This window comes from Staurois parvus, unplaced genomic scaffold (genome assembly GCF_062004578.1).
Source record: "Staurois parvus isolate SC_StPar_1 unplaced genomic scaffold, SC_StPar_1.0 ptg000002l, whole genome shotgun sequence".
In the NCBI taxonomy this organism is placed as follows: domain Eukaryota; kingdom Metazoa; phylum Chordata; class Amphibia; order Anura; family Ranidae; genus Staurois; species Staurois parvus.
Genome location: NW_028317798.1, coordinates 2,584,303 through 2,609,895, shown reverse-complemented (window position 1 = coordinate 2,609,895; position 25,593 = coordinate 2,584,303). Strand labels below are relative to the sequence as shown.

The 25,593-nt window shown below is 42.7% G+C and overlaps 1 protein-coding gene across 1 annotated transcript in view; it reads right to left on the bottom strand.

The window, feature by feature from the left end:
- LOC149474726 (proteasome subunit beta type-7-like) overlaps window positions 1-24,070 on the bottom strand; it is a 122,669-nt gene extending 98,599 nt beyond the window's left edge. Inside the window, exons 1-4 of the mRNA XM_089666417.1 lie at window positions 23,921-24,070; window positions 15,384-15,477; window positions 13,990-14,087; window positions 6,696-6,836 (exon numbers count right to left, since the gene is read on the bottom strand). Coding sequence (XP_089522543.1) covers window positions 6,696-6,836; window positions 13,990-14,087; window positions 15,384-15,477; window positions 23,921-23,982 — 395 coding nt within the window. The 5' untranslated portion in view covers window positions 23,983-24,070. The remainder of the gene's footprint in view (window positions 1-6,695; window positions 6,837-13,989; window positions 14,088-15,383; window positions 15,478-23,920) is intronic.
- Window positions 24,071-25,593: the final 1,523 nt, after the last annotated feature.

Here is a 25,593-nt window from a genome sequence, read left to right as displayed (position 1 = left end):
AGTATATATACCGCCATTTGTAAACGCTATAACTTTCACGTAATTTACATGTATGGGAATTTTTTTTTTTTTTTTTTTTTTAACAAAAACATGAAGCAGAATACATTTTGGCCTAAATTTATGACGAAATCTGGTGTTTAAAATTTTTTTTACTGGACATTTTTAATAGCAAAAAGTAAAAAAATATGTTTTATCTCAAAATTGTCAGTCTTTTTTTGTTTATAGTGCAAAAAATAAAAACCGCACAGGCAATCAAATACCACTGAAAGAAAGCTCTATGTGTGGGGGAAAAAAAAGGATGTAAATTTCATTTGGGTGCAGCATTGCATGACCGTGCAACTGTCAGTTAAAGTAACGCAGCGCCGTAATGCAAAAAAGGGCCTGGTCAGTAAGGGGGGGGTAAATCCTCTGGAGGGCAAGTGGTTAAGGAGGGTCATCAGTCACACACAACAACAGATGTAAGTGCACCAAAGGAAGACATTTAAAAAGCATGACAATTGCATGCATTCACAGCAAGTTACTGGCTCATTTTAGGTCAAGTTATATTACATATAGCTGGGCAGGTCTCTACGCCAGATCAACATTCCTGTAGGTTAGAATTTTTTCTATGTTGACAAGTAAATGTTTGTGAATAAAGGGAAGCAATTTTAACTTTGAATACCAAATCAAGTGTGACAAGAATAAAAAAAAATAGTTTTAGCAAAAAAGACAATATTACTTTATTCAATAACATTTACTTGTCAACAAAGGAAACCAAGCCCAGTTATACGTAACATAACCGAAGATGAGCCAACGACTGGCTGTAAACACATGCAGTAGAAGCACACAATCTGATATACATAAAATTTCATTTAAAAAAAAAAATACAAATAAACTTAAGAAACATACCAGAACTACAAATACATGAATGCAGGAGTTTGTGGACATCACTCCATATCTTTATTTCCAAAGAATAGACATTGGACATGAATACTGAGAAATACCCAGCTCAAAGCAGGTATATTATTGCAGATGCTTTATTGGTACCTCAGTAACATTTCTGTGTTATCCAACACATAGTATTTGTTTTCTCTTTCTTTAGAAGCTATTGCTCACTTTATTGAAATCTATGATGGACTCGGCCTTTACATTCAACGATAACACATTTGTATGAGAATTTTCCACCTGGCTTCTGACTCTAATTGGCTTCTTCGATTTTTCCACTGAAATTTGTTGAGCCGGTAGGTTCCGACAGAGCAACCCACAGCTCAAATATCAGAATCAGACAAAATTTGAGCCTGGTATGGCCACCCTCAAAATCTTTATCTTTGCCAACTCCATTACTACTGTCCTTTCATTATTACATGAACCAGTTCAGCTTTTACACCTGTACACCCCTTATGGACTAGAGCAATTCTTACATTTTAGTTACGGACCCAATGAATTGTCAAAAAAAAGAAAAAGAAAAGGGGAGTGCTTCTAAGAGTAGTCACATGAGCAGATGATACAATGAGCAGATTAATTCTCCTCACCCAATGTACAGATATGGTGTACTTTTATTAGGAGATCTCACTTTACATCCAGTCTTCTTTTGTATATAATCTTCTTCCTCTGTCTATAGGCTGCCTGTCACAGGTAGTGTGTGCTCTGTTTTGGTCTGACTCTCCAGCTCAGGATTAGGCTTTAGAGTTCAGATACAAAACTGGACTTGAGTCAGGTGAACACTGAATGGTGCAGAGTAACATCTCCTAATGAAGGTGCACTATATACTTGTACATCAGGTAAGGCGTATATATCTACTAATTGTATCATCTGCTGATATGGCTACGCTTTAGAAGCACTCCCCTTTTCTTTCAGATTGGTTTCACCTGTCTGAATAATCTACTATGACTACTATAAGATCTACTATAGACTACTAAGAAGCCTGCTCCTTTGAAAAATTTGTATATGGACGATTACAATTATTTCAATTTCTATACAATCAATGCACAAAGGTGTGACAAAACAAAATTTAAGCACCTCTTTTCTAGATTGACTAGAATTAGTTGTAAAACTAGTATTTCTGTAGACTAAAAATGCATATTTTAATCTGTAATCTTTCCCTTATTAGACACTATTTTTTTTCTATAACAAAGCATGGCAAAGTTATTTACAAATGAAATGAAGGCTTTTTGTTTTCAACATTGCATTGTCTTTAAAGGGGATTTTCATCCTCAATTTGATGTTGCCTCCTCCCCACCCTCCTTCCATCCATTGTGCATATATGTCCCCCCATCCCCCCCTTTTTTTTTCTTTAATTAAAAAAAACAGAAAATAAAAAAAATTCTACCCCCCCTCCCTCCATGCACATCATGCTCTTAGGCGAATGAAATGCACTTTTTGCCTGCTTTGCCTCCTTGCTTGTACTTCACATGCATCATCAGAAGAGAATCCGGCTGAACCCCGAAGAGCCAATGAAGTCACACTAGAAGATGGCAGTACAGAACCGAATGGGGAGCAGGAGAGAGGAGGATCTCAGCAGGACAATGCTGGATACACTGGGCGGGAAAGTATCAACTGTGCCAGGCACACAACCAGGTAAGCAGGGGTTTAAAAAAAATGAATGTGTGTGGAGGAGTTTGGGGGGGGGGGGGGGGGGGAGTGAAAGAGAAGGTGAGACGTAAGGTTATTAGGGTTGATTAGGAATAACAAAGGGTTAATAAGGAGTTAAATAGGCATTCAGTTTAAATTTTACTTGCAAGGTTGTTTTACCTGACTTCATATGCAGAATAAAAGTCCCACCTTGATCTGCAACGAACTAACAAGGAGCTACAATTTATTGATCACATTACTACTTTGCAACTCCTATTGACACTCTGCTCAGTGTCTATTGACATAAGTGCAGCAAGATCTGCTCCTGTGATACAAAAGTCCTGGCCAAGACAGCCAATTGCTTGTCAATGTGAGAGCTGCAGGGAGGAGGAGCAGGGCATACCACACATGCCCAAAATACATACAGTATACAGATGAAACTCCAAAAATTAGAATATCGTGCAAAAGTTCATTTATTTCAGTAATGCAACTTAAAAGGTGAAACTAATATATGAGATAGACTCATTACATGCAAAGCAAGATAGTTCAAGCCGTGATTTGTCATAATTGTGATGATTATGGCTTACGGCTCATGAAAACCCCAAATCCAAAATCTCAGAAAATTTGAATATTGTGAAAAGGTGCAATATTCTAGGCTCAAAGTGTCCCACTCTAATCAGCTAATTAAGCCATAACACCTGCAAAGGGTTCCTGAGCCTTTAAATGGTCTCTCAGTCTGGTTCAGTAGGATTCACAATCATGGGAAAGACTGCTGACCTGACAGTTGTGCAGAAAACTATCCATGACACCCTCCATAAGGTGGGAAAGCCTCAAAAAGTAATTGCAAAAGAAGTTGGATGTTCCCAAAGTGCTGCATCAAAGCACATTAATAGAAAGTTATGTGAAAGGGAAAAGTGTGGAAGAAAAAGGTGCACAAGCAGCAGGGATGACCACAGCCTCGAGAGGATTGTCAGGAAAAGGCCAGTCTTCTTTGCAAAATAGCTCAAGCTCTGTCAGATTAGACGGAGAGTGTCTGTGGAGAGCAATTTTCAAGCCCTGCCACAGATTCTCAATTGGATTTAGGTCTGGACTTTGACTGGGCCATTCTAACACATGAATATGTTTTGAACTAAACCAGTCCATTGTAGCTCTGACTGTATGTTTAGGGTTGTTGAACTTCTGGAAGATGAACCTCTGCCCCAGTCTCAAATCTTTTGCAGACTCTAACAGGTTTTCTTCAAAGATTGCCCTGTATTTGGCTCCATCCATCTTCCAATCAACTCTGACCAGCTTTCCTGTCCCTGCCGAAAAAAAGCATCCCCACAACATGATGTTGCTACCACCATGTTTCATGGTGGGGATGGTGTGTTCAGGGTGATGTGCAGTGTTAGTTTCTGCCATACATAGCGTTTTGCTTTTAGGCCAAAAAGTTCAATTTTGGTCTCATCTGACCAGAGCACCTTCTTCCACATGTTTGCTGTGTCCCCCACATGGCTTCTCGGAAACTGCAAATGGGACTTCTTATGGCTTTATTTCAACACTGGCTTTCTTCTTGCCACCCTTCCATAAAGGCCAGATTTGTGGAGTGCACAACTAATAGTTGTCTTGTGGACAGATTCTCCCACCTGAGCTGTGGATCTCGGCAGCTCCTCCAGAGTTAATATGGACATCTTGGCTGCTTCTCGGATTAATGTTCTCCTTGCCTGGCCTGTCAGTTTAGGTGGACGGCCATATCTGGGTAGGTTTGCAGTTGTACCATACTCTTTCCATTTTTGGATGATGGATTGAACAATGCTCTGTGAGATCTTCAAAGCTTAAGATATTTTTGTTATAACCTAACCCTGCTTTAAACTTCCACAACTTCATCCCTGGCCTGTCTGGTGTGTTCCTTGGCCTCATGATGCTGTTTGTTCACTAATGTTCTCTAACAAACCTCTAAAGGGCTTCACAGAACAGCTGTATTTATACCGAGATTAAATAACACACAGGTGGACTCTATTTACTAATTAGGTGACTTCTGAAGGCAATTGGTTCCACTAGAGTTTAGTTAGTGGTATCAGAGTAAAGGGGGCTGAATAAAAACCATTTATCATTTTCCTTCCACATCATAATTATGTGCCACTTTGTATTTGTCTATCACATAAAATCCCAATAAAATACATTTATGTTTTTGGTTGTAACATGACAAAATGTGAAAAATGTCAAGGGGTATGAACTAGGGATGCACCGAAATGTCAGTGGCCGAAACGCTTCGGCCAAAAACACCCCTTACGGCTGTTTGCCGAAATGAAAAAAAAAACCACCGATAGAGGTACCGTAAAAACCCCGCCCATCGCTGCCGTCCCTTGCTGACACTACCGTCCGCCACTCGGTAGTTCTCAGTCTTACCTGAGAAACCATCGATCCCGGCGCTGGGCATACAGATGAGTCAAGGAAAGATGGCCGCCACTCATCTCTATGCCCTTGGAGGACCGGAGCAATGTCATTTCCTGTTCTGGACATTTTTTTTTTTTAAAGCACTAGGATCAATGCTTTTTTTTTTGATCCAATGCTTTACATTGTAGAGGAGAGATGTGGGGTCTTACTGACCCCATATCTCTTCATAAAGAGGACCCGCCACTAATTATTTATATCACAAGGGATGCATGCATTTCTTGTGATAAGAACAAAAGTGATTACTTTTTTTTTTTAAAGGGACAGTGCAAAAAAAACAAACACAAAAAAAAAACCACAAAACATTAAATAAAAAAAAAAATTTAAAGTGCTCCCGTCCTCCCATGCTTGCACGTAGTGGTGAACGCATACATAGACCATGTCCACATATGTAAACTGTGTTCAAACCACACATGTGAGGTATCGCCACGAACGTCAGAGCAAGAGCAATAATTCTTGCACTAGACCTCCTCTGTAATGTTACACTGCTAACCTGTAGAAATTTTGAAAGCATCACCCATGGAGATTTTTAAGTACCGCACTTTCATGCCATTCCACAAGCATGTGCAATGTTAAAGCGTGACATGTTGGGTATCTATTTACTCGCCTTAACATTCTCTTTCACATGTTACAAAGGAAATGGAGTATATATTGTTTTTTTTACTCAGTGTATTTTTTTCCAAAAAATATATATTCATTTTTCAAAACTGTGCATTTCTGTTTCGGTTTTCAGCCAAGTGCATTCTGAATTTTCGGTTTTAGCACCAGAATTTTCATTTCAGTGCACCACTAGTATGAATACTTTTTAAAGGCACTGTAACAGAAAGCAAAATTTTAAGTACTTTCAAATGACATATGCCAAATCATCAAGTTTCCTGAGAATTTTTCTAAATCTACTAGTGCATGGCCAGCTTTAGGAGCTGAGTGTGTGTGCTATGCACAAGCTGTGGAGAGATCAGTGCGGTCTCCATCGTCCACATCATTAGACTAGACAGAAAGGGAAGGTGGCAACTGGAGAAAGGCGTTGACAATCACCCAGGATTAGGAACAGTACTGGCCTTGGGTACCAATGATGGGGTGGCCAGCTTCTTCCTCATAACAATTTTGGTTTGCAAAGGGAAGAGGCTGTGTCACCAAGTAGCCTTCTGGTCCTTGTGTGGGACCGCTAGGGTACAACTGACAACTAATTTAGAATCTCACAATGGCCCATTGTAGCCTTATCAGTCTACAACAGGCAGAGTACTGGTTCCAACAAGCGCGATTGACTGCAAACAAGGAGAAAATGTGGAACACACTTTGCCGATTGAAGGTAAAAAGCTACTTTACAAAGAGACATTTTAATTCTAAATACTTTAAGGAACACAGTTGAGTAGTCTGCTGACTAGATAATGAAGGAGTAATGACTGATATTTCTTCAGCTCTGTTCTCAGCTGCAACGCACCCCCCATCTTCCCACTTTCTTTGAAGCAAGCTTTTCTGTGGCCTAGAAAAGTTCTGATTTTTGTTTTGCACTGATGTGGTATTTGTTGAATTTCTGCCCTCAAAAATGGAGACAGGCATTTTAAATCTGGCCAGGTTTAGGTACTTGGAATGGTAAAAGAATGTATGTTGAGGCTCTTCATAATGCTTGCTTTTAAGTTATCATGTTCACTGATTCAGCTTATCGCCAGTACAGGTTTGCCATGAGTTTTATATCCATAAGCTTTTCTTACCTAAACAACATTTGCTTCAGCATTCGGTTAGCAGTCGCTACTCTAGGCAAACGTCCTGTAGAGAGAGAATGCAGCTCTATGTTGGAAGAGATCATCTGGGTGGTCATTTCTGTATCAGCTGCTGTCCCGGCACCACAACAACTAGGAAACAAAGATTGATTCATGTTGGTAAAACAAAATGTCAAATTTACAATGGACAGAGTACATCCTATCAGAAATCTCACTTGAATGAATGTCACTTTAAATGGGCTGGACCATTTTAATTGGGCAAAGCTCCAGCATTTGTTGAAAGTGACTAAACTTGCCATCCTTTCCAACCTATTATACAGACCTATTGTTCAGTGAGGTGTCATGCAGGTAGAAGGGCTTGGGTAAGCGTCAACATTACCCAAAAAAGTCTGAGCTGTTCTAAACAGCCCGACAATTGGGTATAGAGGTGGCAATAGAAGTAGCTGCAAGTATTTGCAGTCAGCGCTAGGTGTGCACACTTTCCACCTGCTAGCAACTTTGTTTTTTCACCATGACATTAATTTCAAATGGAATGTATAACAATTGCAATTTTATTTATTTATATATATTAGTTATAATATCAATACTTCAAATTGATCTCTTTTCTATCAATAACTACATATGTAAATACATGCAGCCATAATTGCTCATTACATATGCAGACTCTGCTTCCTGTTTTGAAGTGCTACACAATGGTTGTGCTTTACTGCTCCATCTCACAATGTATATCTACGAGTTGACCAACACACTAAAACAATGTAATCCTTCATGGATAATTTTATTTATTTCAGGTACTTATATAGCACTGTCAATTTACGCAGCGCTTTACACATATAACATTCACATCAGTCCCTAACCCTCAAGGGGTGTACAATCTAAGGCCCCTAACTTACATTCATACACATATTAGGGCCAATTTAGACAGGATCCAATTAACCTACCAGCATGTCTTTGGAGTGTGGGAGGAAACCGGATCACCCGAAGGAAACCCACGCAAGCACAGGGAGAACATGCAAACTCCATGCAGGAGGCACCATGGTCGGGAATCGAACCCATGACCCATTTACTGCAAGGCAAACGTGCTAACCACTAAGCCACTGTGCCACCCCTAACCTATGCCAGAAGATAAAAGAAATCTTGAACACAGTTTTTCAGCTTTGGCATGCGTTTGTAATACTGTACTATGGGCCTTCAGTCAAAAGATTTCTCCGGATTTTTTTGTTTATTTAAAACAAAAAAAAACAAAACAAAAAAAACAAAAACAAAAGAAAACAAAAAAAAAAAAAAAAAAGAGTAAAAACTCAAAATAAATCTTACTTTTATTCGTGGCCATACTAAATGTATATGCTCATATTTTGTAAAGCCAAAACTTTTAGGCCTTGTTCACACCATACATGCAGAAAACCTGATGGAAACTGACACTCAGATTTCACTTGGAAAGACATCAGTTTTCTTGTGCATCGCAATGAGTTTTAAACACGTTGCAGATTCCTGTGCAGAAAAAAAATCTGCACGTGATACTAGTATTGTGGTGTGAAAAGAGCACATAGAGAACAATTGTTTTCATGGTGCCCTTGCTGAACGCATGCAGAAAAACTTATGTCTGCACCATGGTGTGAACGAGCCCTTATAGATAGAAGTAAAAAAACTCACCCTTGTGAATTTTTTATTCTGTCCATATTTCATCACAAGATTTTTGAACTCCTTTCCAGTTCCAAAGACACAACAGAGATAAGAGGAAATTGCTCCAAAATGAGGGAAATTCCTTCTTAGACAGATGTCACCAGGTATCCCCACTGAAAAGATTTCCCTCACTCCCTGTGCCTGTGATAACACTAACATTTTAGATATTCTAATACATTCTGTACCCCAATGCACAAATTAGATTTTAACATTTCTGCTCCCCCCAATTCAACCTAAGCCAACCACTTTACGGTACAACCCATTTAACCTTGTTATTCCTATTTTTAAGTTGTTATAAAAAATGGACCTCTTCATGTAAGACTAGACAGAGTCCAGCTAAGTCATTACATGTAGTAGCACATACTCTCATCAGTCTAACAAGGAAGCAGACATTGGGATAGATTTACTAAAACTGGTGCACTCAGAATCTGGTACAGCTGTACATAATAGTCAATCAGCTTCTAACTTCAGCTTGTTCAATGAAGCTTTGGCAATAAACTTGGAAGCGGATTGGTTTCTATCCAGAGTTGCACCAGATTTTGCACTCTCCAGTTTTAGTAAATAACCCCCAGTGTCTCACAGCTCAGTACAATGTTTACAACAATGTGAAAACTATACCACTTCAAAGGTTTTCATGTACTCATATTGTAAAATTTATCTATTTTAAGATGCCTGAAATGAAAAAAAATTGTTTTAATGCTTCCTCACTCAAAACAAAAAAAAACAAAGAATTAGCTTTACATACTCTTTCATACAATAATAAACACCTGTTCAAGCACAATCAAAACTGAATTTGTGTTCTGCCCATGCATGGTAAAGTAACTATACTTTACTAGAACCCCCCGGCCCCCACGGCTACACAGAAACAAAGAGAAATAGTCCTGTGCAAGCTTCAAGTTGTGACCATGGGAGATTGCTGTGAGTCTGAGCAGGAACTCATTACGCAGCATCACTGTTTCCCATATAGCTGGATGTAACAAGAAAATCATATCACTTCTCTTCGTGAACACAGTGACAGAAAAGTAAAAAGCAAATTGTGGGGGTCAGGATTAACCACTTGCCCTCCCTTCCTGACTAGATGATTTATTGCAATACGGCACTGAGTTATTTTAACTGACAATTGCGCGGTCATGCAAAGCTGCACCCAAATTAAATTTACAAATTTTTTTCCCCACAAATGGAGCTTTCTTTTGGTGGTATTTGATCACCTCTTCGGTTTTTATTTTTTGCGTTATAAACACAAAAAGACAATTTTGGAGAAAAAAAAACAATATTTTTGACTTTTTGCTATTAAACATGTCCAGTAAAAAAATTAAAAAATCAAATTTCGTCATAAATTTAAGCCAAAATATATTCTGTGTCGTCTTTGCTAAAAAAAAAAAAACCCCCATACATGTAAATTATGTGAAAGTTATAGCGTTTACAAATGGCGGTATATATACTGGATTTTTTTTTACTAGTTATGGCGGCGATCAGCAACTTATAACGGGACTGCGGCAGGCATTATAACACTGGTAGGAACTGACTTGGTGTCACTGACATCCCCAGTGACACCAGTACAGTGATCAGTGCTAATAAAAAGCATTGACACTGTACTAATGGCACTGGGCAGGAAGGGGTTAACACTGTGCTGTGTTCTGTTTCACATTATGTGTTGTGTGTGTGCTTCACTGTAAGCACACTGCTTTGTATGGCTCTGGTATACAGAGCCATACAAAGCAGTGTGCTGGAGCTGACAGGGGAGAGATCTGTATTGTTTACATTCAGGTATCCCTCAGCGGAGATACTCGGCAATCACCGGAAAAAAAAAAATCCTAGTACGTGTAAATTAATTGGTTTACGTGAAAGTTACAGTGTCTACAAAATTGCAGTATATATACTGGATTTTTTTTTTTTCATACTAGTAATGGCGGCGATCAGCAACTTCTAGCAGGACTGAGGCAGGCATTCTGACACTGGGGGAGAGCTGACTAAATGTCACTGACATCCCCAGTGACACTAATACAGTAATTAGTGTTAATGAAAAGCTCTGACACTGTACTAATAACAATGAGCAGGAAGGGGTTAACATATGTGGCGATCAAAGGGTTAACAGTGTGCTGTGTGTGTTTTACCTGCTATGCAGAGCAATACAAAACAGCGTGCTAGAGCTGACATGGGACAGATCTGTATTGTTTACATAGAGACCTCTCCCCTGTCAGTGATACTCGGCGATCGCCAGGTGTCGGCAGGGAATCACGGGCCGGGACCTGGTGATCGACAGCTGAAGCCACCAAGGGCAGCGCGGGTAGGGCATGCAAGCACCCCCTACCAGGAAATGTAAAATCACATATATACATGTGATTTTGCAAAGCCATGCCGCCCTATAACAGTATTTCTGCTACAGGGTGGAGGGCAAGTGGTTAAAAAGCATCTGCTACCTTGCTCTCTATGGCCTAAAGTACAAGATCACTTTGACCACTTCTTGGCCGCTTTTAGCCGAATGACGGCAACAGCGCAGTTGTCCAGTTCTGGGAGGGTCTCATATGACGTCCTTTGCACACAACTGTTCACATGACATGGTAAAGGGCCAATTACAACAGCCTTTTACCACGTGATCAGCTGTGTCCAACAGCTGATCACCATGTAAATACACTTGCCGATAATCGACAGTAATTTCCTCACACTGTCACAGCGTGGGGAAAGTACTACCGATAACTGGCAACTGTGAAAGGAGACATCTACACTGATAATCAGGGCAGCCCAAAAAGTGCCCGTCAGTGCTGCCATTCAGTGCCCATCAGTGCAGCTTCATCAACGCACATCAGTGAAGCAGAAAAATTACCCGTTTGCAAAATTTTATAATAGACATAAAGAAAAACTTTTTTCTTCAAAATTTTTGGTCTTTTTTTTGTTTATAGTGCAAAAAAATAAAACACCCAGAGGTGATTAAATATCACCAAAAGAAAGCTCTATTTGTGTGAAAAAAATTTATAAAAATTTCATATGGGTACAGTTTTGTATGACCATACAATTGTTATTCAAAGTGTGACAGCACTGAAAGCTGGAAATTGGCCTGGACAGGAAGGGGGTAAGAGTGCCCAATAGGCAAGTGGTTAAACACTGCAATAATATAACTTGAAATATGAGCTCACCAGAAAGGCAAGATTCTTCCTTTTTAAATGTTGCCTGGTTGACCTGCCAATAGCAGCATACAAATTTAAATTAAGCTACGTCACCTGTGACATGCTACATGCAAACTGGAAATAAATGTTACAATTCCAGTTAAAAAACAAAAACAAAAAAAAACACACTGAAAAACCCTGAAAAGACCAATAGTAAAAATATAAATATATACCTAACCCAGCCCAGAGATACCTAATCTCAGCCATTTTAAGTTGTGGATTTTGAAATCCAGTTCAGTCTTTGCCACCTGTATGACAACATTGTGAAAGAGTGAAGTTCTAAAGATTAGGAAGCCAGGAGATACCTTCATCCATTCCGGAGAGTGTTTCAGAGAGGCTGAATATGCATCCACAGCTGGCTTCCAAATCGCCAAAACTTTAAGGTTTTTAAGACTAGCTGCACATAGGAGGCACCAACAAGTTTGCTTTACCATGCCCATAGTGTGCAGTGGAAGAAGTTATTTTTCTGCACTGAGTGCAATGCTTCAGTAGATTTGTATACTGTATTTTTCGCTCCATAAGATGCACTTTTTTCCCCCAAAAAGGGGGCAAAATGTCAGTGCGTCTTATGGAGCGAATTTAAAGCGGCCGGTCCGGTATTTCTGCCGCCACCATGTCAGAATATCGGGCCGGTCACTCAGCTCTTCTCTCCTGCAGGACCTCACCTGTTCCTCGCTCCATCACTGCAGTCTTCCCGCGGCGGCTTCTGTGACAGCCGAGGGCCCACTGCGCATGCGCAAGAAGCACTGCGCTTTGTGAATGGTCCGGTGTCTTCTGGGACACGACAGGTCCCAGAAGGCTCCGGGCCATTCACAAAGCGCAGCGCTTCTCACGCATGCGCAGTGGGCACTCGGCTGTCACAGAAGCCGCCGGGGGAAGAAGGAGGGACAACTCCGCGGAAGTGGGAGCGGGTACCTGTCAAATTCAGGTACCCGTTCCCCCTCCCTCCCTAAAGGTCCGCAGTCTCTGGCCATCCCCTGTGCGGTGTCCGCAGTCTCTGGCCATCCCCTGTGCGGTGTCCGCAGTCTCTGGCCATCCCCTGTGCGGTGTCCGCAGTCTCTGGCCATCCCCTGTGCGGTGTCCGCAGTCTCTGGCCATCCCCTGTGCGGTGTCCGCAGTCTCTGGCCATCCCCTGTGCGGTGTCCGCAGTCTCTGGCCATCCCCTGTGCGGTGTCCGCAGTCTCTGGCCATCCCCTGTGCGGTGTCCGCAGTCTCTGGCCATCCCCTGTGCGGTGTCCGCAGTCTCTGGCCATCCCCTGTGCGGTGTCCGCAGTCTCTGGCCATCCCCTGTGCGGTGTCCGCAGTCTCTGGCCATCCCCTGTGCGGTGTCCGCAGTCTCTGGCCATCCCCTGTGCGGTGTCCGCAGTCTCTGGCCATCCCCTGTGCGGTGTCCGCAGTCTCTGGCCATCCCCTGTGCGGTGTCCGCAGTCTCTGGCCATCCCCTGTGCGGTGTCCGCAGTCTCTGGCCATCCCCTGTGCGGTGTCCGCAGTCTCTGGCCAACCCCTGTGCGGTGTCCGCAGTCTCTGGCCATCCCCTGTGCGGTGTCCGCAGTCTCTGGCCATCCCCTGTGCGGTGTCCGCAGTCTCTGGCCATCCCCTGTGCGGTGTCCGCAGTCTCTGGCCATCCCCTGTGCGGTGTCCGCAGTCTCTGGCCATCCCCTGTGCGGTGTCCGCAGTCTCTGGCCATCCCCTGTGCGGTGTCCGCAGTCTCTGGCCATCCCCTGTGCGGTGTCCGCAGTCTCTGGCCATCCCCTGTGCGGTGTCCGCAGTCTCTGGCCATCCCCTGTGCGGTGTCCGCAGTCTCTGGCCATCCCCTGTGCGGTGTCCGCAGTCTCTGGCCATCCCCTGTGCGGTGTCCGCAGTCTCTGGCCATCCCCTGTACTGTGTCCGCAGTCTCTGGCCATCCCCTGTACTGTGTCCGCAGTCTCTGGTCATCCCCTGTACTGTGTCCGCAGTCTCTGGTCATCCCCTGTACTGTGTCCGCAGTCTCTGGTCATCCCCTGTACTGTGTCCGCAGTCTCTGGTCATCCCCTGTACTGTGTCCGCAGTCTCTGGTCATCCCCTGTACTGTGTCCGCAGTCTCTGGTCATCCCCTGTACTGTACTGTGTCCGCAGTCTCTGGTCATCTCCTGTACTGTGTCCGCAGTCTCTGGTCATCCCCTGTACTGTGTCTGCAGTCCATTGGTTCAGAATATTGTTTTTCTCCTCTAAAATCTAGGCGCGTCTTATGGTCAGGTGCGTCTTATGGAGCGAAAAATACGGTACATGCCAGGGTGTCTGCCTTTTAAATGGTTATCATAGAAATTATCTACAATGGTTAAACAGGACATTTTGCAAAACATGGAGCACTTGTTCTGGTCATCGTATAGCATTCGTAAAACAAGAACTTTATCAAGAGATCCTTATCCTGAGCACACAAATTTCAGACAGATACTCACTAGACATTAGGAGCTATGTAGTGGATCTTTGAACAGTTCTTGTCAGCTACAACCATTCCTTCTGTTGCTCTTGTGTCAGCACCAAGTATAACCCCATCCTAGATAAAACAGAAGATTCCAGAATGATTTTACAGGGGGATACAACATTTAGAAAGAATCAATATGTGCCACATATGTTGTAAAACTAAGCCTCCAATTTAAAGCAGAACTACGCTGTATACACTGTGAACAAATTAAAAGCTCCACTTAATTCATTTTAAATATTCAAAGCAAACTCCACCTTCCTTCCATGTTTCTGTGCTTTATTTTACTGAGAAATCACTTAGAAAAACACTCCTAGCATCTCTGGCCGTGGCCATCTTAAATAAGGGCAGATGATTCATGTAGCATTTACTTCCTGCAATCCATCTGCCCTTAGCTCAGGCATGCAGACTGGAAGGTGTGCCTAGTTGAGTAAACCCCTCCTACCTTCCTGAAAACTCCTAGGATATATGACAGCATATGCCAAGGCCTGGAAACCAGGAAACAACTAAAGAAATGTAAACAATTTAAAACACAAATATTATATACTTTCCTATTTACTAATGCTGGAAACATAAGGATTAAAAATAGTCAATGTTGATTGAAAAAGTGAGGTTCCACTTTAGTGGTTTCACGTTTTGTAAAAAAAAAAGAAAAAAAGAAAAAAAAAGCACACCTTTTTGCACATTAAAAAAAAAAATGTGCATTTGTTTTTCTTTTCTTTTTCAACTGCAGCCTGTAAGGCACTTACCCCATGATCAGCAGATCACAACTGCAATGCTATGATCCTGCAGACTCTCAGTACACTGTCTGCCTGTACAGGCAGGCAGTTCCTGAATGACAGGAGGAATCAATGAACTACAAGAGCACTCAACGGCACCCTTGCAGTTTATTGAGGACTACAAGTTGTCAGTGGCAATGGCTGATGGCACTTGAAGTCTATTCATTATCAAGAAACTGTGAATGAATGACACAGCCATGTGGGCAGTAGCCCGCACAGCTGCACCATTTTCAAATTGTGACAGCGGGTGCATGAGGAAGATCCCTTGCACGCTGTCACAGATGAGAGCACTGGCAGAGGGAGGTGGGTGCATAGGAGCATGTTATGGGTGTAACAAGTCCTTTAAGACAAAAATATGTCAGCGTTTACGTTTGCAGTATAACACATTTTTATTCCACCATGAAACAGATGAAAACAATCTAGTCTGAACAGCTATATAAAATATTAGCTATACTCCAGAGTGAGCAGAGCCATGGATTGTATGTATGTTCTTATTAATCTGGTTTGCACAACATATTTCTGTAAATGTGTTACCATGTACAAAAAGCAATAAATCAAACATTCTCAGCAGCATACATGCTGGTAATCATACCTTGAATACAATTCCAGCAATCGTGGTGCCGGTTTTGCGAGCTGCGAGGAGCTTGTGTCCTTTCTGTAAGAACTCCTTTTCCAGAAGAGCATTTCTATGAAACAAACATTTAAATTAGTCACCTGCCTTGATATTTTGTAGATCTTCTGAGAAGAAATAAACATTTTAAAACGTAGTATGCATATATGGGTCTGGCTAGAGTTCCACTTGAATTAAAGTACAAAAAAAAAAAAAAAAGAGAGAAAACACAGAAAAGGGATGACAGAAAAATACCAAGAGCTTGATCGAGTCTACCTTTTTATTTTTTTTTTTACCTCTGGTGGCTTTTTTTTCTTTACATTCTATATTAATTCTTAAAGACTGGCCTTACAGTATGCAATCTGATTGTACACTCTCCTTTAGATCTACCATTACGTAGTGCTTCCCAATTTAAAACTAATTGAATCAGTTGCTTAGGCTTGTTCTCATATTACACAGCTTTAGTAAGGCAGGCCATAGACGGGCCATTTATTGGCCGAATTTTCGGCCGATAAACGAGAAATCTGTCAGCCCCGTTACCGATGCTGCCATCCATGTCCATTTTGCAGCATAACCGATAAAAATAAATAAGGACAGCCACGAAAAACGGCTGATGGGCTAGCCCCACTAACGGCATGATTATCGGCCGATTTTTTTATGTGGATGAAAATTTGGCCGATTAACGACCCATCTATGGCCTGCATTAATCTAATGGAGACTGTACAGAGATTACACAGACTGTACAGTGTATGGCCAACTTAACTCTGGCCACTTTATCGCCCAAAACCTGTGTATAAAGGATTACTTGTTCTTTGAAAAGAGAAGCAATAGATTCTTTTATACAAGATGTTTAACCTCCCTGGCGGTATTCCCGAGTGTAGCTCGGGGTAACATTTCAGTACCAAAAGCGGTAACCCCGAGCTACACTCGGGAATACCATGCGGCGCTGCTCCAGCATGTGTTCTTCACTTACCTTACCCTGCGCTCCCACGATGTGTCCCCTGCAGCGTCCCCGGCCATCTCCTCCGGCCGATGCCGGCATCCGGCTTCTGTGTCCTGTCCCTGTGACGTCGGGACGTACGGGCGCCGCCGCCGGCGGCGGGAAATTTAAAAATTTTAAAAAATGTCATTTTTTTTTTTTTTTCATTTTACACAGTAAAACATTGCTGTTTCAACCTATTTCACATACATATTGTCCCTAGTGCTTTGTCCTGCGCCCTGCCTGCATTTTGTCTGTTCTTTCTGCCTGGAAACTGAGAAATGTCCATGGCGTCCAAAAAGTGTCCCTTTAGGTCAAAAGCGGTTTTAGATCAGCTAGAGAACAGCGATAGTAAATCAGAACCACTTACAGAATTGAGTGATAATGATTCGTGGGGGAAATTCGTCATCAGAAACTGAAAACAATTTTGCGACTTTGCTCAGCGATGTGCGAACTTGGCGCTCTATTTCACATTTCAGTGTTTTTGGTTTGATTATATTATTGAATTAAATTTTTTATTATTTTTATATTATTTTTATGATTTATTAAATTATAATTTATGATTTTGTGTTTCAAATTTTATCATACCCGGGATGTTTACTAGACTCTTGTTCGGACAGATTTCAGTGAGTTTTTCCTAAAAATTACAGCCTACAATAAAAAAAATACATATTTCCATGCAAAAAAATGGTACCGCTTTCAGCACCAAAAATCTGAAATAATCATACCGCCAGGGAGGTTAATGCCCAAACAAACTTTCAGTTCATGCTAGTTCAACTAGTGTTTGTATCCTAAGGCCATACATAGTTAGTCTGGCTGAAAAAAGACCAAAGTCCATCCAGTTCAACCATTAAAAAAAAAAAAGTTATAATCCTACACCCACAGTTGATCCAGAGGAAGGCAAAACCCCCACCCCCAGCAAAGCATGATCCAATTTGCTCCTGCAGGGGTAAAAATTCCTTCCTGATCCCCCGAGAGGCAATCGGATATTCCCTAGATCAACTTTACCTATAAATGTTAGTATCCAGTTATAGTCTGTGTATACAAGAAACAATCCAGGCCTTTTTTAAAGCAATCCACTGAGCTGGCCAAAAACAACTCTTGAGGAAGTCTATTCCACATTTTCACAGCTGTCACTGTGAAGAAACCTTTCCATGTTTGGAGATTAAATTTCTTTTCCTCCAGATGTAGAGTCCCCCCTTGTCCTCTGTGATGACCTCAGGGTGAATAGCTCTACACCGAGTTCAGTATATGAACCACTGATGTATTTATACATGTTGATCATATCCCCCCTTCATCTCCTCTTCTCAAGAGAGACTAAATTCAGATCAGTACATGATTGAGTGAAAAAAATTAACAGATTTTCCCATCCACAAATTAGATGTGAATGGGGGAATCACTCGGGAAAAACCTAACACAAGTTGATCGATAGATGTTGAACTGGCCAAATATCGATCCATGTATGGCCAGCTTAAACTATAGAGCTTTGGAACATGAGAAATCCTCAGTAATACAGTTTTTATTCAAAACCTAACTGAACCTTCAGATTAAATACACTAAATACATTCTATTTAAGTCTAGGTTCACACTTGAGCAGTGTGGGACACAGCATGTAATTCGCACAGGAATTGCACCACATTCCTTTGCAAATCCCATGCGATGTTTGTGCGGTGCAATTTGAGCCATACATTTTGAATGGTTAAAATCGCATCCACACCAAAAAGTCGCAGGGCCCTTTTTTTCTCCATACCCCTGCGATGCAAATTCTGGCAATCACACTGCGTTCTGTTAGCTGAGTCTGGGTCACAGGAGCGTAAAACGAAGTGCGCTCCTGTGATTCTTAGGAGAAGTAAAGCCAAAAGAGCTTTGGCCCCAATTCTCCTTTAAGGAGTGACATATTATATCATAGACACAGCACATATGTGGATACAAAACATCCCTGACACAATCAGTTCCTCTGATAAAAAAGATCTATTGTTGGTCTTTTCATAGGAATGAGCAAGCACATCTTGGGGCTTCATTCACATGCATATTTAGGGGCAGACTAAGAACATCTGAGGGAGCATTAGCAGGGTGTATGTGATCAGATGTGGATGGGAAGCTCCATACAAAGCAATCAGAGGCTGAAAGTATTCACAGCCATTTACATGTATTCACAAATCACTTGTGGATTATCAACAGTTTGCATCCACAGATAATCCCTGTATGTCTGGCTACATGCAAATAGCTGTGGGAGCTACTGGCCTCTCACTGTACAGTTGCAAGAAAAAGTATGTGAACCCCTTGGGATTACGTGGAATTTTCCATGAATTGGCCATAAAATGTGCTCTGAATGTCATTAAGTCACAACAATAGAAGAACACAGTCTGCTGAACATAATACTACACAAACATTAGATGTTGCCATGGTTTAATTGCACATAACATGTAAACATTCACAGTGCAGGGAGGAAAAAGTATGTGAACCTTTGGACTTAATAACTGGTTGACCCTCCTTTGGCAGCAATATCCTCAACCAAACGTTTCCTGTAGTTGCAGATCAGACCTGCACAATGATCTGGAGTAATTTTGGACCACTCCTCTTCACAAAAAACTGTTTCAGTGTAGCAATATTCTTGGCATATCTGGTGTGAATCGCTCTCTTAAGGTCATGCCACAGCATTTCAATCGGGTTGAGGTCAGGACTCTGACTGGGCCACTCCAGAAGGCGTATTCTGTGCTGTTGCAGCCATTGTTTTGTTGAATTACTTGTATGCTTTGGGTCATTGTCCTGTTGCATCACCCATCCTCTGCGGAGCTTCAGTTGGCGGATAGATGGTCATACGTTTTCCTGCAAAATGTCTTGATAAACTCTGGAATTCATTTTCCCATCAATGACAACAATCCGTCCAGGCCCTGAGGCAGCAAAGCAGCCCCAAACCATGATGCTCCCTCCGCCATGTTTTACAGTGGGGATGAGGTTTTGATGTTGGTGTGCTGTGCCTTTTTGTCTCCACACATAGTGTTGTGTGTTCTTCCCAAACAACTCAATCTTGGTTTCATCTGTCCACAGTATATTTTGCCAGTAGTGCTGGGGAACATCCAGGTGCTCTTTTGCAAACTTCAAACGTGCTGCAATATTCTTTTTGGACAGCAATGGCTTCCTCCGTGGTGTCCTCCCATGTACTCCATTCTTGTTTAATGTTTTCCTTATTGTAGATGTGTCAACAAAAATGTCAGCATGTGCCAGAGATTTCTGTAGGTCTTTAGCGGACTCTCTGGGATTCTTCTTTACCTCATGCAGCATCCTGCGCTGTGCTCTTGCAGTCATTTTTACAGGACGACCACGCCTAGGGAGAGTAGCAACAGTGCTAAACTTTCTCAACTTATAGACAGTCTGTCTTACTGTGGACAGAATATCAAGGCTTTTGGAGATACTTTTGTAACCCTTTCCAGCTTCATGCAAGTCAACAATTCTTGATCGTAGGTCTTCTGAGAGCTCTTTTCTGCGAGGCATGGTTCACATCAGACAGTGCTTCTTGAAACCAGTAAACCCAAAACAGGTGTGTTTTTTAAGGGCAGGACAGCTGTCAGCAACACATCCATTATCATCACACTGATTGGAGTCAAGGTTGGCTCACTCCTGGCTCCAATTAGCTCTGGGAGAAGTCATTAAGCTAGGGCCTCACATACTTTTTCCTCCCTGCACTGTGAATGTTTACATGTTATGTGCAATTAAACCATGGCAACATCTAATGTTTGTGTAGTATTATGTTCAGCAGACTGTGTTCTTCTATTGTTGTGACTTAGATGACGTTCAGAGCACATTTTATGCCCAATTCATGCAAAATTCCACGTAATCCCAAGGGGTTCACATACTTTTTCTTGCAACTGTTTGTGGCCTCCCCCCCCACAGCTGGTCACATATAGCCCGCTGAGCATCCAACAGGATTTTGTAGTCTGCCTCTAAACATAGCTGTGAATGAGGCCCTAATGTGTGCTAGTTTATACAAAGCAATGTGAGGCTGACAGCAGTTTGTATGTAACTGGACATACAGCAATTACCTGCGGATAATTGGCCCTGGATTTTAACTGCTGCTTTCAGAACCAATCATGTCTTGGTACATATAAATGGTTGCAAGTGCTGTCAGCTTCTCATTGCTCTGTATGGGGCTTCCCACCTGCAGCTGTGTACATCAACTCCACCAAGTCTCCCACAGGAATCCTCAGTCTAAACTCATATGTGACTGAGGCCTAATACTATCCCCTCCAAGTAGAATTCCTGGATAAAGCTAACTAATCTAAAAAATGATTCCTCCCCTAACATGTGTAAGAGTAAGCTCTATACTTACCTATTTTCAGGCTGCTTTGGTCCAGTCACATGACACACATACATAGTTATATTGGCCCAATGTAACTGTATATGCCATAGAGAAAGCGGAAATGCCACACACCAAATAGCTTGATCTAAGACAGTGGTCTCCAAACTGTGGCCCTTTGCTTGCCTTTATCTGGCAATTGGGGCACTATTCCACAAACTGCCATTAGTGATGGAGTACCATTCCCTCTACTGACATGATCAAGGGCATTATATTTCTCATTGATATCAACAATGGAGCACTATTCTTCTCAATGATATCAACAATGGGGCACTATTCCTACTATTAACACCAATGATGGAGCACTGATGCTGGGGCATTTTCTACTCCTACTGGCTACAATCTGGCCCCCCCTAAAGTCTGAAGCACAGTAAACTGGCCATTTGCTTAGAAAGTTTGGAGACCCCTGATCTAAGATAAGAGTAAACAGCGGCCTTAGCCCAGGCTCCTCCCAGGCCATGCCCCCAAGCTATCCAATAAAGGTCACAGTATGTATATACCATACCTGGCCAATGTCCCTGGAAGATGGAAATTAATGAAGCAGACAGCACTACCCCAGTGATCTCCACTAGCTTCTGCGTCATCTGCTGAGAGAAAGGCCTGATGCACTGTGAACACAAGAGGTCGCCTGATTGGCAAGAGCACCATTCAAAGAATGCTTTGCATCCTTTGAATGACTGCAAAGCATTCTCTGAATGGGCAAGGTGGAGAGAAAAACGTCACTGCCCTGCCTAATCCAATTAGGGGACGCGTTGTATTCATTAAAAAAAATGCATTGCCTCCTCTGAATGGTGCCCCTGACAAGCAGGTGACCTCCTGTGTTCACAATACAGCAGTGAGGCATTTCAGTGCATGACTCAGAAGAAAATGGAGATCACTGGTGTGGCAGGGTCTATGTCAGATTTACAGGGACATCAGTCAGGTATGGAATACACATTAGTCCAAGCAGGCCCCCTGTTACTGCACTGCTCAAAAAACATTAAAGGAACACTTTTTAATCAGAGTTTTGCATCAAGTCAGTTAAACTCCTGGGATATTGATCTGGTCAGTTAAGTAACAGAGGGGTTTGGTAATCAGTTTCCGCTACTTTGGTGTTAACAAAATTAACAACCGGTGCACTAGTTGGGCAACAATGAGACGACCTCCAAAACAGAAATGATTTTATAGGTTGAGGCCACTGACATTTTTCCCTACTCATCTTTTCTGACTCTTTTTCACTAGTTTTGCATTTGGCTAGGGTCAGTGTTACTACTGGTAGCATGAGGCGATACTTGGAACCTACAGAGGTTGAAAAGGCAGTCCAACTCCTCCAGGGTAGCACATCAATACGTACCATTGCCAGAAGGTTTGCTGTGTCTCCCAGCACAGTCTCAAGAGCATGGAGGGGATTCCAGCAGAAAGGCAGTTACTCTAGGAGAGCTGGACAGGACCGTAGAAGATCCTTAACCCATCAGCAGGACCGGTATCTGCTCCTTTGTACAAAGAGGAACAGGATGAGCACTGCCAGAGCCCTACAAAATGACTTCCAGCAGGCCACTGGTGTCAATGTCTCTGACCAAACAATGAGAAACAGACTTCATGAGGGTGGTCTGAGGGCCCAATGTCCTCTACTGGGCCCTGTGCTCACTGCCCGGCACCAGAGAGCTCGATTGGCATTTGCCATTAAACACCAGAATTGGCAGGTCCGCCCCTGGTGCCCTGTGCTTTTCACAGATGAGAGCAGGGTCACCCTGAGCACGTGTGACAGACATGAAAAGATCTGGAGAAGCCGTAGAGAATGTTATGCTGCCTGCCACATCGTTCAGCATGACCATTTTGGTGGTGGGTCAGTGATGGTCTGGAGAGGCATATCCATGGAGGGACACACAGACCTCTTCAGGCTAGACAATGGCACCCTGACTGCCATTAGGTATAGGGATGAAATCCTTGGACCCATTGTCAGACCCTACGCTGGTGCAGTGGGTCCTGGGCTCCTCCCAGTGCACTTCAATGCCCAGCCTCATGTGGCGAGAATATGCAGGCAGTTCCTGAAGGAATTGATAACACTGAATGGCCCCCACGCATGCCTGACCTAAATCCAATAGAACACCTCTGGGATATCATGTTTTGGTCCATCTGACGACGCCAGGTTGCACCTCAGACTGTCCAGGAGCTCAGTGATGCCCTGGGTCCAGATCTGAGAGGAAATACCCCAGGACACCATCCGTCGTCTCATTAGGAGCATGCCTAGACATTGTCAATCATGCATACAAGCACATGGGGCCATACAAACTACTGAATACCATTTTGAGTTGCTGCAATGAAATTTCAGCAAAATAGACTAGTCTGCTGCATCATTTTTTCACTTTGATTTTCGGGGGGTCTTTGAATTCAGTCTTCTGTAGGTCGATCATTTTCATTTCCATCAAACAATGGGGCATTCTTACGTTTCTAACACATTACCCAGTTCATATCAGTACAGATATCCAGCAGGAGATATTTCCCCACTGAGATCTGATGTGTTTTCTAAGAGCTCCTTCAATTTTTTGAGCAGTGTATATAAAATTTACCATGCTTGGAATTCTGTGTGTCCACCGTTTGTTGCGATGAAATGTATTTATCTGGCTTACAGTCAAAGCAGAACTGAAGGCAAAACCTCGTTTTTGTACCATTTAAGGTACAGGAGGACTATAACCACTGGGGAGAATTCCCTTCACTTCCTGTCCCATAGCCAAAACAGGAAGTGAGAGGAAACCCTCCAAAGTGAGGGAACCCCTGGAAGTCACCAGAACTAGTGTCCCCATTGGAAGGGTCCTGTTCTGGGGACAACCTAAAAGGAGGCATTTCCTTTTACTAGGATTCGCAATAATAATGGGAAGCAGGACAATAGAGGGGGGGGGGATCACCCTAATGGGGGCACAGGCTGCAATAAAAACTGTCAAGAGTACTAATCCAACTCCTCTCTGTATATAAATAAAAGGCAGTGCTGCTCTCAGTTGTAGCTGAAGATGGAACGTGGCCTTTACAGGAATGGAAAGGACTGAGTGATGGAAGACTTCTCCCGGGCTCAGCACAGCCGCCAGGCTCTCCTTAGAGTGGATCCCCATCAGACAACCCTCCTCCTGTTCTCCATCGCAGCCCCTGCTCCCGGTACAACCTCTACTTCCCCCTCCCGGTAAACCCTCTACTCCCGCTCTCTCTCACCGCCTGCAGTTCCCGAACTCAAACCCGCCGACAGGAGCAAAGCGCATAGTCACGTCTGCCATCTTTCCTGAGAGTAAGCCGACTTCCGGTGCCGGGCGACTAGCTCTGACCACTTCCGCCCTCTGTTGTTCCGCTCCTTGTCGATAAAGTTCTTCCAAGTGCACAATCACTGGAGAGGCGTGTCCTGTGTTGTACAACGTGACTGGCCTTAGCTCACCCTCTAGCACTGGTACGTGTGTACGGGAGGCTTCCATCAGAATGGAAACACGCAGATACATTGCTCTGTACAATACACAGATACTAATAAAGCTCATTCACACCACAGGAAATGTTCGGAGTTGGAGAATAAAGTTATTTTTTGTTCTTAGTATTGTACTTTTAACTTGAAGTGGAACTTTAGGTAAAAAAGCAAAAACAGGATTTATAATGCTGAGGTGACTCAGCCGGGTTTATTTACTAAGACTGGAGAGTGCAAAATCAGGCTCACTTCTGCACACAGACCAATCAGCTTCCAGGCTTTATTGCCATAGCGAAATTGAGCAAAGTGAGGTTAGAAGCTGTTTGGTTTCTATGCAGAAGTGGGCCTGATTTTACACTCTCCAGCCTTAGTAAATAAACCCCAGCATATCTCTTCTACACTAACAGGGAACATCACCCAAAACGGGAAGTTTCTGCTCTCTGATTGGCTGCTAGAGATTACTGCACATCATTACTGCTCACTGATTGGTTGATAGAGGTTATTACACATCATTATTTCTCACTGATTGGCTGCTAGAGATTACGGCACATCATTACTGCTCACTGATTGATAGAGGTTACTGCACATCATTACTTCTCACTGATTGGCTGCTAGAGATTACTGCACATCATTACTGCTTACTGATTGGCTGCTAGAGGTTACTGCACATCATTGCTGCTCACTGATTGGCTGCTAGAGATTACTGCACATCATTACTGATCATTGATTGGCTGCTAGAGGTTACTGCACAACATTGCTGCTCACTGATTGGCTGCTAGAGATTACTGCTCACTGATTGGTTGATAGATGTTACTGCACATCATTACTGCTCACTGATTGGTTGATACAGGTTACTGCACATACTAGCTGCTCACTGGTTACTAGAAGTTACTGCAGATACTAGCCACTCACTGTTTGCTAGAGGTTACAGCACATCATTACTGGTTGCTGATTGGCTGCTAGAGGTTACTGCACATCATTACTGATCACTGGTTGCTATAGGTTACTGCATATCATTACTGCTAACTGATTGGTTGATAGAGGTTAGTGCACATTATTGCTGCTCACTGATCGGTTGATAGAGGTTACTGCTCACTGGTTGATAGAGGACTGCTCACTGGTTGATAGAGGTTACTGCACATACAAGCTGCTCACTGGTTACTAGAAGTTACCTTACATCATTACTGGTCACTGATTGCTTGATAGAGATTACTGCAGATACTAGCTGCTCACTGGTTACTAGAAGTTACTGCACATCATTACTGCTCACTGATTGGCTGCTAGAGATTACTGCACATCATTGCTGCTCACTGATTAGCTGCTAGAGATTACTGATCACTGATTGGTTGATAGAGGTTACTGCACATCAATACTGCTCAATGATTGGTTGATACAGGTTGCTGCACATACTAGCCGCTCACTGGTTACTAGACGT